This window comes from Rana temporaria, chromosome 1 (genome assembly GCF_905171775.1).
Source record: "Rana temporaria chromosome 1, aRanTem1.1, whole genome shotgun sequence".
Taxonomy (NCBI): domain Eukaryota; kingdom Metazoa; phylum Chordata; class Amphibia; order Anura; family Ranidae; genus Rana; species Rana temporaria.
The window spans coordinates 293,444,690-293,458,953 of record NC_053489.1 but is presented as its reverse complement, the minus strand read 5'-3'; the positions used below and the strand labels follow the sequence as shown (position 1 = coordinate 293,458,953).

Sequence of the window (14,264 nt, the reverse complement as noted above, 5' to 3'; positions counted from 1 at the left end):
TATTTGGCACAATTATATTACAGAAACACACACATTGTACATTATATACTACGGTAATAGAGTGAATTATAGGATTTTACAAGCATTTTAACTCTTTTCACACTGGGGATTCCTGTCAGGCAGGGAGAGAGAGGGGGAGAGAAGACAGCACATTACATGATAAGACCTACCCTGAAAATAAGCCCTACTGTGTCTGTTGTTGCCAAAATTAATATAAGACCCGTGCTTATTTTCCAAGAAATACGGTACTATCTGTCTTTAATCTTTCATTTGTGCTATTTTTGCAGGTTTTTGAAAAGCAAGTAGATCCAGCTGCAGTGGTTAAAATTTTGGAAAGTAAGTGGAGCCACTGATTCTTTGCTTAAATGGAAACTATTCGTAAATTATCAGTAACAGTATCTTTTGTAAACTTATCAATTGAGCGGCACAGGAATTCAGATATTGACTTCAATCAAGATTCCTCACCACATCGCTGCTTGAGTTTTTTTTTTTTTTTATATAGCACCAAAGTCCTAAACTTGACTTGGTGTGTTGTACCTGGACTCTGCTGTACTGGGTGTTGTGGGCTGTGTATTATGTCCCTTTCTGGACTTTTGTGTACTGGTAAAAGTTATCCTCTTTCTAGATCCAGAGCTATGGCATTACCTCAGTGCTTGACCTTGTCTCTGCATTACTCACTTATGAGTGAGGCTGTTTGGGTTTGAGCACTAGGACCCAGCCTGCCATCTGCCAAATTGGGTGCCTTTTAAATTTCCCAATGCTGCTATCTACTTCTGCAGTAAGTGCTTGCAGGCCCTTGAAGCTGAACTCCCAAACAACTCATAGTGCTCAAAGTCAGGTCAACTAACCCCTATGAAAAGCCTTCTGCATGAAGGTGCGCCCCCCACTTCTACATCCTGATGGGTCCTTGGGTAGTTGTCTATCCAGCATTCCAGTAAAGAGAGATTATCTTTTGGACCACAGGCTAATCTCATGCTTCTAGTGCACCCCCTCAGTTGCTCCTTTTTATCTGTACAGGCCTACTGCACAGAGCAATTCACATTCCCTAGTCTCCCTGGGTCCATGTGTTAAATCTGTTTCTGGAGCTGTTCTCCACCTGGACCTCCACTGCTTACCTTAGAAAAATTCCCTATCTTTGGGACATGGAAAGCCCTTCATGGTACAAGGTAGGAGAATCCATAGCATTGATTCTTGCTTACTGTGCTTTCCTGGCATCCCTGTTGTGAGTTGTTTAGACAACTGTGTGTGAAGAGAGTCAGCTCTATGGATTCTCCTATTTAGCATCTTTCCAAAGGACCTAACACTTGGAAGATCTGATCGGGTCAAGTTTTGCTGGGTTCCAACATTGGTGGCTATTTATGCCCATTGGACAAGGCTGTTCTCCTTCAAACGGTCTTCACCCTGATCCCTTGTCCTGATACAGGAATGAAACCCTTTCTTCTCCCTCGTAGGGATGTGGGGCACTGGGGGACACCCCCCCCCCCATTCTGGGTTGCCTCCCCTTCTTCTCCTATTTTTAGCCACATTCTCTATTTTTACAAAGTTGGATTGGCTTGACAGCACTAAATTATAAATCTCTGTGGAACAGATCTTCTCCCTGGTACCTCCTAAAATACCCTCTTGATTTGAGTCACTTACCTCTTTTTCTATATAACTGCACCAAACCATATGTCCTACTTGCAGCCTCTCTTAATCTCACAGTACTGACCCATATGCTTACTCAGTCTGACAACCAGTGGCGGCCCATACATACGGGGCACCGCCTCCCCTATTGCATGCACCCGGTCCCTAAGCTACATGCAGGGCACCAGACGTATGGATTTCAATGTTTTTTTTTTTTTAAGCACATGATTAGAGCCCGAGGCTCTAATTGGCTTCAGAAAAGGGTGGGCTTGGGGCACAGAGCACTGCACCCTGAGCCCACTGTGTGTGTCAATAGCGAATTAATATTCACTATTGTCCTCCTGCTTCTTCTCCCGGACAATCAGGAAGCAGGTCCTGAGACCCTATTGGCCAGCAGTCTTAGAGCAGACCGGGGAATCAAGGACAGCTACGAGCAGAGCAATAATGACAGGGGCAAGCTCAGCAGCAAGAAGCCCAAGGAGCAGAGGCAGAGGCATCAACACCCGGGAGAGGAGGAGGATGCACGAAGAACGATGCCTTGGATGGCCTCCGGTCCATTATCCCCTATGCCCGCAGGCCATCCGTCTGGAAATGCTCCAAGGTTGTACCCACATATTCGGCTCTTCTCCTGGAGCAGCAAGATCTCGACAATGGAGTCGGGATCCACCCACATGCACAGCGAGCTGTTGAGAGCCTAAGCCGGCCGCTATCGCCCCCTCCACAGCCCAGCACTCCAGTGAGCCCGGGGGGGGGGGCGGGGTCAGAGCAGAAAGCTGGTGACTGGGAGTCACCAGCTCTCTGCTCAGGGAGCTCTGAGAACCAATCAATCTTTGGTGCTTGATGGCTCGATTCTCAGTCTTAGAGGCGCCAGGGGACAGATGCTGTATCAGACTAGGTAAGTATGATTCTGGAAAAAACATAATCCCATACTTCTCTTTTAACGTACTCAATGGCTTCACTAATGGCCCTTTCCTGATTATTACACCTCCTCATAAGCAGGATTGTGGTCCAAGAACCTACACAGATTTTCCTGGTATCTCCCCTTTAAGGCACTTTCTCCAGCTCTCTCCCTTTCCACTCAGCCACATGTGAGAAAAAAATACTACATAGTGCTTTATCTTTGTTTGCCTTTTATTCACACACTCCCATACAAGAGAAGATTCACATACATAAGTATTAGCACTTTCTCCTGTCAAACAAATGTGATTTGTGTATACAGATCCTGATCTTACTCCACTTCCTGTACGTGATGATGTCATCCAGTTTAGCCTCGCCCCTATGGGTTTCATCACATGGTCCAGTGCCTTCATCAGGGGGAATCAATTCCCCTTGATGAAGTCACGTGACCCTGTGATGAAAAACATTGATTGTGTAAAAATAAAAAGAAGCACAGGAAGAGTGTTTGGAGAAATGTTTTTGGAATTAGGACACTATTAGTATACACAATGTTTTAAAGAGACTTTTTTAACACTGATAGCACGCATGATGTTATATGTAACTAGTGATTGTGCTTAAAAGTGCTACACTATTTTAGGGTTATAGTGATGCCACCTATGCTTAGGCATCACAGGTGGAAACCAAGGTAAGGTAAGTACATGAACCCCCACCGGCTTTTTCCCCAATTTTGCATATTGTTTTGGGCATTTGGGCTGGTTGGGATAGAGTACCTGAAAAGAAAAAGCAGACCTTGCAATTTTGTTAGAAGGTCTGCTTTAATAGGGTTGTAAAGGTTCGTTTTTTATTTTCTAAATGGGTTCCTTTAACTGCTTGCCGACCGCGGACTGCCGTTCTACGTCGGCAAGCTGGCTCTCCTGGGCGAGAGCACGTCATTCTACGTCGGCTCTTTCAGCCGCTACTAGGGGCGCGCGCGCGCCCCCCGCTCGCCCCCGACTCCCGTGCGTGTGCCCGGCGGGCGCGATCGCCGCCGGGCACACGCGATCGCTCGTTACAGAGCGGGGACCGGGAGCTGTGTGTGTAAACACACAGCTCCCGGTCCTTTCAGCGGGGGAAACGCTGATTTTCTGTTCATACAATGTATGAACAGAGGATCAGTGTTTCCCCTAGTGAGGCCCCCCCCCCCCCCCCACAGTAAGAACACACCCAGGCATACTTAACCCCTTCCCCGCCCCCTAGTGTTAACCCCTTCACTGCCAGTGGCATTTTTATAGTAATCCAATGCATTTTTATAGCACTGATCGCTATAAAAATGCCAATGGTCCCAAAAATGTGTCAGAAGTGTCCGAAGTGTCCGCCATAATGTCACAATACCGAAAAAAAATCGCTGATCGCCGCCATTACTAGTAAAAAAAAAATATTAATAAAAATGACATAAAAATACCCCCTTTTTTGTAAACGCTATAACTTTTGCGCAAACCAATCATAAACGCTTATTGCGATTTTTTTTACGAAAAATAGGTAGAAGAATACGTATCGGCCTAAACTGAGGAAAAAAAATGTTTTTTTATATATTTTTGGGGGATATTTATTATGGCAAAAAGTAAAAAATATTCATTTTTTTCAAAATTGTCGCTCTATTTTTGTTTATAGCGCAAAAAATAAAAACCGCAGAGGTGATCAAATACCACCAAAAGAAAGCTCTATTTATGGGGAAAAAAGGACACCAATTTTGTTTGGGAGCCACGACGCACGACCGCACAATTGTCTGTTAAAGCGACGCAGTCCCGAATCGCAAAAAGTACTCTGGTCTTTGGGCAGCAATATGGTCCGGGGGTGAAGTGGTTAAGCTAGTGAATTGTTGGCTTACTTACCTTTTCCTTCGATTTCCCGTCTAAATGTTTTTTTTTTCTTTGTCTGAATTGCTCACTTCCTGTTCCTCCTCAGTAAGCTGTTCTGGCTGACTAACCTCCAGCGAGAATGGCTCGGATGATGGGGGCAAGCTTACCGAGGAGAAACAGGAAGTGAGAAATTCAGACAAAGAAAAAAAACATTTAGAAGGGAAATTGAAGGAAAAGGTAAGTGAACCAACAATGCACTAGCTTAAAGGAACCTATTTAGAAAATAGAAAATAAACCTTTACAACCCCTTTAAGCACTTCTATTATCTCCAGAAAGACTCCTTATGTCATGTTTATTTTAAGTTCCTTCTTATTTGCTTATGTGGCTTTGACTACCAGATGATGTCCTTGGGGAATCTAACTGACAGATTTCCCTCATAACTCCCCACAAGATCTATTGCTAGGGGAATCTGCAGAGAAAAAGATCATCGAGTGAACACACCATATGCAGATGCAAAAGGGTCTTATTAAGCTTCTGAATGGCAACTTTCATGTGTCATTTGGGATTTCACAAACGTATAGGGGGGTCATGACCACATCTGATCTGGTATATGGTTACTACATAATTGCTGTAGCAGAGCTCTATGGTATTCTTGCCTTGTGTCCTTTAGCATCATCCAGTTAACTATTTATTGATACTAAACTTGTGTGTACAATATTTCACTTTCCAGAACACCCAGCTGGATTTGATCTGATACAAATCGGCCAGTCAGGTAAGAAAAAGCACATCTGTGCATTTATATGTTCAAAGAATATTTATCCCTATTATTCAAACTGTTTGAATGTTAACTGGTTAAATGTTTAATGTAATAGGGACTCCAAGAAAACGTTCCCTGATTGTTGTATATCAATTTATGTTAGTACAAATGTCTTTGTCCACGGTATATATCTTTTGTTGTCATGCTCTTTCATACACATTACTTTTTTCTCCTTTGAGTTTACATGTAAAATTGGATTTTTGCAAGCAAACAAACCTTTTCACATTGACATTTGCAAAAAGATTTAGTTTGATAGAATATATTTATAGGAATCTTTGATAAAGTTGCTCAATAGGTAAGCAGTGTCTCTACCAAAGGCTTTTCTTTGCCCACATCTAGACCAACCTTTACAGTGGCTGAGTAATACCTTAAAGGGTCACTAAAGGAAAAAAATGTTTTTGCTGAAATGACTGTTTACAGGGTATAGAGACATAAAAGTTAACTGATTCCTTTTAAAAATGATTAAAAATTGAATTTAGTCTTTCATATAATGTGCCTCTAGTTTCACGTTCGGTTTTAAAGGTACATACATGAAGTTCCGGGTGAGAGGTGAGTCGGGAAGACTCACAGAACAAAAACAACAAATCCAGGGCAGTGTTTTGTTTTTAAAATAAATCTGATTGGTTCTGAGGAGTTTTAGACACACAGTAATGACAGCTTAGACCACCGTGAAAATCTCCCAGTACCATGGTTATAAGAAAACAGGCAACCAGGAAGTGTGGAGATCACAGCAGAATTACAGCAACTTCAAAGCAAAAACGAACAATAAGGACATGAAACCAGTACTGCAGTAAGGTAAAGGAAGCTATTTAGCTAAAAAAAAAAATTCCTTTAGTGACCCTTTAAGCGCTGAATATACTGTAAGGCTTCTTGTTGGGGTAGGATGTGAAAAATTGAACATTTATGACCATTTATGGTTGCCTTGGAACAGAGAACTGTATTTATGACTGTTGTGGGGTTATGACTGTTGTGGGGAGGTGAATGTTCAGATCAAAAATGCATTTATTGCAGAGGTTCGATGTAATACATTTAGGGCCAGATTCTCGTAGAATTACGTTACTCCACAGCGGCGTAACGTATCCCATTTACGTTACACCGCTGCAGGTTTACAGCGTAAGTGCCTGATTCTCAAAACTCTTACCTGTAAACTTGCGGCGGTGTAACGTAAATGCGCTCGGCGCAAGCCCGCCCAATTCAAATGGGGCGGGCACCATTTAAATTAGGCGCGTTCCCGCGCCGAACGTACTGCGCATTGCGCTAAATGACGTCGCACAGACGTCATTTGTTTAGACGTTAACGTAAATGGCGTCCAGCGCCATTCACGGACGACTTACGCAAACAATGTGGTTTTTTAAATTTCGACGCGGGAACGACGGCCATACTTAACATGGCTTAGAAAAACTAGGGCTCAGCCCTAATTTTACGCGGGCAGCGCGGACGTTCGGGAATCGCCGTAACTAGTCATTTGCATATTCTACGCCAACCGCAATGGCCTCGCCACCTAGCGGTTGGCCTAGAATTGCATCTTTAAGATCCGACAGTGTAATTCAATTACACCTGTCGGATCTTAGGGCTAGCTATGCGTAACTGATTCTATGAATCAGTCGCATAGTTAGGACGGCCGTAACACAGAGATACGACGGCGTATCAGGAGATACGCCGTCGTATCTCTTTTGTGAATCTGACCCTTTTCTATTGTGGATGTTCTTGTACCACATACTAATAATTAATAGCCTTTATTCTCTTCTTGATGTTATGGGCAGCTTAAGGTTCAGGTCAAGGGTCATGCCGCGTACACACGGTCGTTTTTCGGCATGAAAAAAAAATGAAATTTTTAAAAACGTCATTTAAAATCATCGTGTGTGGGCTTCACATCATTTTTCGGCTTCTGAAAAACGACAAAAAAAAAATTCGAACATGCTGCATTTTTTCATGTCGTTTTTTAAAACGTCGTTTTTCGGGTTGTAAAAAATGATCGTGTGTGGGCTAAAACGACGTTTTAAACGCGCGCATGCCCAGAAGCGAGTTATGAGACGGGAGCGCTCGTTCTGGTAAAACTACCATTCATAATGGAGTAAGCACATTCATCACGCTGTAACAGACAGAAAAGTGCGAATCGTCTTTTACTAACAAGGAATTAGCTAAAAGCAGCCCAAAGGCGAATAGAACTTCCCCTTTAGAGTGCCGTCGTACGTGTTGTACGTCACCGCGATTTGTTCATCATTTTTCAAAAACGATGGTGTGTGGGCAACATCGTTTTTAATGATGAAGTTGGAAAAATTTCATTTTTTTGGACATGCTGAAAAGTGTCATTTTTTTTCATGCCGAAAAACGACCGTGTGTACGCGGCATTATATTCAGGATGAGCATGAGGTTAAGAGTTTGGTTGATGATTTAGTCTAAGGGCTAGATTTACAGGGCTACATTTAGGTTCAGGGTTAGGCCTCGTACACACGATAGGTTAACCAGAGGACAACGGTCTGATGGACCGTTTTCATCGGTCAAAACCGATCGTGTGTGGGCCCCATAGGTTATTTAACTATCGGTTAAAAAAAAGCCAACTTGCTTTAAATTTAACCTTTGAATTCCTAACCGATGGGGAAAAAAACGATCGTTAGTAGGCACAACCATCGGTTAACCTCTTGCCCACGGCCCCATGTCCAAAAGACGTCCTCTTTTTAAAGATGGATATCTCGGTAACGGCAGCAGCTGCTGCCACAACCGAGGTATCCATCTCTTCAGTGGGCGGTCCTGTACATGATAACGGCGGTCTCCGCGGTGGATTCGCCGCGAGATCGCTGTTATCGGTGACGGGAGAGGGCCCCCCCCTCCCGCCGCACCCTCCGCCGCTTACCGGAGCCCCCCGCCGCTTACCGGAGCCCCCCCCCTCCCGCCGCTCTCCCGCACCCTCCGCCGCTTACCGGAGCCGTCGGTAGCGGCGGAGGCGATCGGGTGCGTTCGGCAGCTGACTGGGGTTGCGAGTGACGGAAAAATGTCCTTCACCCGTCACCATAGCTCTGCTGGGCGGAAGTGAAGTCAAAACGGCAGTCCTGCCCAGCGTCTTAAAGAAACATTTTTTTTTTGTCATTTGAAAAAATGACAGTTTCAATTGTTTTTTCTTTTTTTTGCATTTAAGCCTAAATATGAGATCTGAGGTCTTTTTGACCCCAGATCTCATATTTAAGAGGACCTGTCATGCTTTTTTCTATTACAAGGGATGTTTACATTCCTTGTAATAGGAATAAAAGTGATCATTTTTTTTTTTATTTCAGTGTAAAAAAGTATTAACTAAATAAAAACAAATAGGAAAACAACATTTTTTTTTTTAAAGCGCCCCGTCCCGACGAGCTCGCGCACAGAAGCGAACGCATACGCGAGTAGCGCCCGCATATGAAAACTGTGTTCAAACCACACAAGTGAGGTATCGCCGCGATCGTTAGAGCGAGAGCAATAATTCTAGCCCTAGATCTCCTCTGTAACTCAAAAATTGTAACCTGTAGAATTTTTTAAACGTCGCCTATTGAGATTTTTAAGGGTAAAAGTTTGACGTCATGCTACGAGCGGGCGCAATTTTTAAGCGTGACATGTTGGGTATCATTATCTTTCACAAAATATAAAAAAATTGGGCAAAATTTATTGTTGTCTTATTTTTTAATTCAAAAAAGTGTTTTTTTTCCAAAAAAAGTGCGCTTGTAAGCCCGCTGCGCAAATACGGTATGACAAAAAGTATTGCAATGGCTGCCATTTTATTCTCTAGGGTGTTAGAAAAAAACAAATATATAAATGTTTGGGGGTTTTAAGTAATTTTCTAGCAAAAAAAACAGTTTTAGTCTCGTAAACACCGAATCTGAAAAATAAGCCCGGTGGGAAAGAGGTTAAAAATCCACGCATGCTCAGAATCAAGTCGACGCATGCTTGGAAGCATTGAACTTCGTTTTTTTTCAGCACGTCGTTGTGTTTTACGTCACTGTGTTCTGACACGATCATTTTTTTAACCGATGGTGTGTAGGCGCGACTGACCATCAGTCATCGGTTAACCGACGTCAACGGTCCATCAGACCATTTTCATCGGATGGAGTGATCGTGTGTACAAGGCTTTAGGCTTTTGGGCTAGGCTCAGGTTCAGGGTTAGATTTACAGGTAAGCTGGGGTTTAGGGGTTAGGCTGAAGAGTGTTTTTTTTTCTTTAATAATATGATTAGTTACATTGTTGAGGTCTAACAAACATATAACACGCAGTTAAGAATACTTGCACTTCATAAATTAAGAAGGTAGAAAGTAGTACAATCGGATTGTAACATGTGTGGTGCCCATCTTGCAACCCTTTACCAGTTTTTGTTTATTGCTTATTATTCATACACACTAGCACAACTCTGGATGAAATGCCCTGCTTTAAAGCGGGGGTTCACCCTATAAAATAACATTTTTTTTTTTCTTCTAGCCTAAAATTCGGCATTGTTGCGCGAGCTACAGTATGCCGGTCTTAATTTTTTTATCGCCGTACTCACAGTGTAATCGTACATAGTAGATTCCGACTGCCCACGGGGAATGGGCGTTCCAATCCAGACGGAAGGTGATTGACGGCCGGCTCTGGCGCGTCACGCTTCTCCGGAAATAGCCGAAATAGGCTTGGCTCTTCACGGCGCCTGCGCATAGTCTGTGCGCAGGCGCCGTGAAGAGCCGAGACCTACTCCGGCTGTCTTCGGGGAGCGTGACGCGCCAGAGCCGGCCGTCAATCACCCTCCCTCTTGAAAGGAACGCCCATTCCCCGCGGGCAGTCAGAATCTACTATGTACGATTACACTGTGAGTACGGCGATAAAAAAATTAAGACCGGCATACTGTAGCTCGCGCTACAATGCCGAATTGTATGCTAAAATGTTGTTCTGCAGGGTGAACCACCGCTTTAAAGAAGTACCTCTGACTGTCTTAATTATCAGAGGATACCATCTTATTTTGAATATTAACATACTTTCCAAATTTTAATGTTAACATACATAGGTGTCAGTAGTATGCTGTCTCCTTATACTGTATCTCCTACATTATCCAATATTCATAACAAATAACATTATAAAATATTGATACAAGGTCTTATTCAAATACTATGGGGGATCAGGAAGTAATTATTTCCCCTTAATAGCAAACTGAACTACTTTATAAGAGGTTTGTGTGCCTTCTGCTGATAGGAGGTACTAATAGGAGGAAGAGAGGCAAAGATGGATGTGGCCACCAGCGGGGACATCGTGGGCTTCGTTAGCAGGTAAGTTCCACTTAATGGGCTAGTATGTGATGCATACTAGCCCATTATGCTTTTACTTTGCAGGGGAAAATAGAGGAAGTAAAACCCATGAAGGTTTACTTCCTCGTTAACACCGCAGATAGAACAGGATTATTGGAGGAGAGGTCGGTCACATGACCAGACTTTCCTCCTCTCCTTTTAATTTACTTTAATTTATCAATTTAAGACATGAGTCCCTATTTATGGCCAATGTTTAGGGTTTAACTTGAAACGTTGAAGTCTGCATCCTCCATCCCCCAACCTCCCCTGCTTATAGGATCTGGGAATTCTTCTCTGTGGCGGCTCCTGACATTTTCTTAATTTAGCGTGGTTGTGTGTGGCTCTTCAAATGCATCATTCAATCACAGGATTTTGTGATTAAAAGGACCACTGGGACTTGTGTTTCTCATTGGAGCACAAGTGTGGTGACATAACTTACACTTCATTGATACTTTCTACAGTCCCGTAAATGAAGGTCTGTACTTCAATACAGACCTGCGGCTGGAGGTATAGCCTGAGAATTGCACCCACAATTCACTGATATGCTTTGCTGGTTCCAATGTAAAAAAAAAATGCACACTATTAACCACTTGCCTACAGAGCACTCTTACCCCCTTCCTCCCCAGGCCAATTTTCAGCTTTCAGCGCTGTCACACTTTAAATTGACAATTGCGCGGTCATGTTACACTATAACCATGTGACATTTTTATAAATTTTTTCTCATTCAAATAGAGCTTTATTTTGGTGGTATTTAATCACTGCTGTTTTTTTTTATTTTTTACAAATAAAAAGAGCGAAAATTTTGAAAAAAATATGTTTTTCTTAGTTTCTGTCAGTAAGTTTTGTAAATAAGTCAATTTTCTCCTTCACTGATGTGCGCTGATGAGGCGGCAATGATAGGCTGCACTGATGAGGTGGCACTTATGGGCACTGATTAGGTGGCACTGATGAGGAGGCACTAACATGCTGCACTTATGGCCACTGATAGGTGGCACTGATATGTGGCACTAATGCACACTGATAGGCAGCACTGATGGGTGGCTCTGGTGGGCACTGATAAGTGACACAGATGGGCACTAATAGTTGGCACTGATGGGCACTGATAGGTGGCACTGGTTGGCATTGATGGGCATTGATGGATGGCAATGGTGGGCATTGATGGGCAGCAATGATGGGCATTGATGGGCAGCACTGATAGCCAGTACTGACTGGCATCACTAATGGACACTGATTGGTGGCACTTGTGGGCACTGATTGCTGGCACTGGTGGCGCTTTATTGTAATGAGGGCACTGATGATCAGTGCATTGATTACATGTCTGAATGTCCCTGGCAAGGAGATGCCGCTGATGGTTAAAGAGTTATATGACGGCGCAGTCGCACAGCCGCTCCCACCCGCTTGCGGGGGCGCCAAGCGCACAGATTGCAGCAGATTCTTCCCCATTTACAGAGATCGGGGGTGTGCCGTGTCCTAACAACACGGTGCGCTGCGCGCCCCCATGGGTGAGTGGGAGTGGAGGCGAGTGCGTCGTCATATGACATCCATCCAGAACAAGAGCCACACTGTCCCTCTTTCATTTGACTGTGGGAGGGAGGCAAACAGTTAAAGTGTTACTAAACCCAGGAGCCTGCATTCACTATATCTGGTCTCCCACAGTACACAGAACAAGGAAATGCAATTATTTTAGTAAATATAAACTGCTAAATATCTTTTCTCATCAGCAGTATATAGCAGTCTTATGACTTATTAGTGTTTTGTTAAAGATTGTAGGAGGAGATTTCATTCTCCTCTGACTGTTCTATGAGGCTGTATTACCTCTGATCCTCTGTCTGGGCAGTGCTGATTGGCTCTGTGCCGATCACATGCACCATCCCAAGAAAAATACAACACACACCAAACTGAGCATGTGCAGCTTTCCCCCAAGGCCCTGTACTATTAGACGATGGATTGAGGACTGTGGAAGAAGGGGAGGATCAGAGAAGACAGGAACAAACAACCTATTTACACAATCCGCTGGATTAACCCCTTAGGTTCCACAGTGAGTATAACAAGCATGCTATGCTGCATATACTGACTGATTTTACTGTTGTGGGTTTAGTAACACTTAAAGGGTGCATGTATTATTGTTGAAAAAAAAACTCATCTCCAAAACAGTAATATTGTCTTTAGTGTACATGTTAAATCATATACTCTAAAACACACATATATATATATATATATATATATATATATATATATATATATATATATATATATATATATATATATATATATATATATATATATGACAAACCTTGGGTTGATGTGTAATAACATTAAAATAGATAAACCAGTCTCTTTTTTTGGGTTAAATTATAAAAATCCATTGAACAAAAATATTTATTTATTTATTATAAAACTTGGACCATTGATTCTGAATTCTGTATAAAGTCAGACTTTCCCTTTTCATAAGCTGCATCAAAACACTTACAATTTTTTTTATTCAAAACTCCTTTTTTAAAGCAGTTGTATGTCCTTATTGCGGTCATAACACTATTTAAATAGTGTTATGACCGCAATAAGGCCATACAACTGCTTTAAAAAAGGAGTTTTGAATAAAAAAAAATTGTAAGTGTTTTGATGCAGCTTATGAAAAGGGAAAGTCTGACTTTATACAGAATTCAGAATCAATGGTCCAAGTTTTATAATAAATAAATAAATATTTTTTTCAATGGATTTTATAATTTCACCCCAAAAAAAGAGACTGGTTTATCTATTTTAAGGCTATTACACATCAACCCAAGGTTTGTCATATATATATATATATATATATATATATATATATATATATATATATATATATATATATATATATATATATATATATAAATATATATATAAATGTGTTTTAGAGTATATGATTTAACATGTTCACTAAAGACAAATACCATGGGGTAAATGATTATATGAACATGGATATTACTGTTTTGGAGATGAGTTTTTTGTTGTTGCTGTACATGTGGATTTGGTTATGGTGATCACTCTACAGGTGCTTATAACAGATTACTTGTAGGTATTCTAAAAACAGTTCTACATCTGACTAATGATGGTCTGTGTCATCAAAGGGATTACCAGGATTAAAGGAATCCATTTTGTAAGTGCTAGTTCATCTATTGCTTTAGGCTCAGCTGAACACACATCAAAGGTACCTTGAAAGGCGCATTTGTTTAATTTTTTTCATGTGTAGGAAGGCCAGGGACAGTGATTAGGAACATAATGCTTCTTCATATGGAATCTGGAAATCATTGACACATTTACACATTCATGAGCTATCTGGGGGGCATGGTACCATGTTTTACTGATCAAAAACTTGAAGTGAAGTCTATCTCTTGATGGAGAAGTGAAGATTTACAGATGCTGTCTATTATTATTATGGTGTCACTTGTTTTATATAGTCACAAATGAAAGAATTTGTCTGTTTTACCCCATTTAATGAATGCTTCTTATTTCATTTCATTTACAAAGATTTCAACTTTGTAAGCTAAATATCATGGAGTATACATTTTCCCTAATGTGCTCTTTAAAAAGAAAGTTTCTCTATATATGTTAATGCCTTAGGTGGCTATTAAACTCACGTGTATGGGACATTCTTCTACCAAGTATTTACCAGATTTTTACAATACTTAAATTAGTATGTTTTTGATAACTACCATATTTATCGGCATATAACACGCACAGTTGTATAACACGCACCCTAACTTTAAAGCGGAAGTAAACCCATCGATTTGATAGTTTAAAAAAACAGTCAACATTCCCGGCATGCCGGAAATGCTA

General features: G+C 41.7%; 1 protein-coding gene across 1 annotated transcript in view; it reads left to right on the top strand.

Annotated features, from left to right (window-relative positions):
- Window positions 1–14,264, top strand: part of SPATA6L (spermatogenesis associated 6 like) — an 81,670-nt gene that overhangs the window by 23,226 nt on the left and 44,180 nt on the right. The window contains exons 4-5 of the mRNA XM_040326058.1: window positions 288–336; window positions 5,089–5,130. Of these exons, the coding sequence (XP_040181992.1) occupies window positions 288–336; window positions 5,089–5,130 (91 nt within the window). The remainder of the gene's footprint in view (window positions 1–287; window positions 337–5,088; window positions 5,131–14,264) is intronic.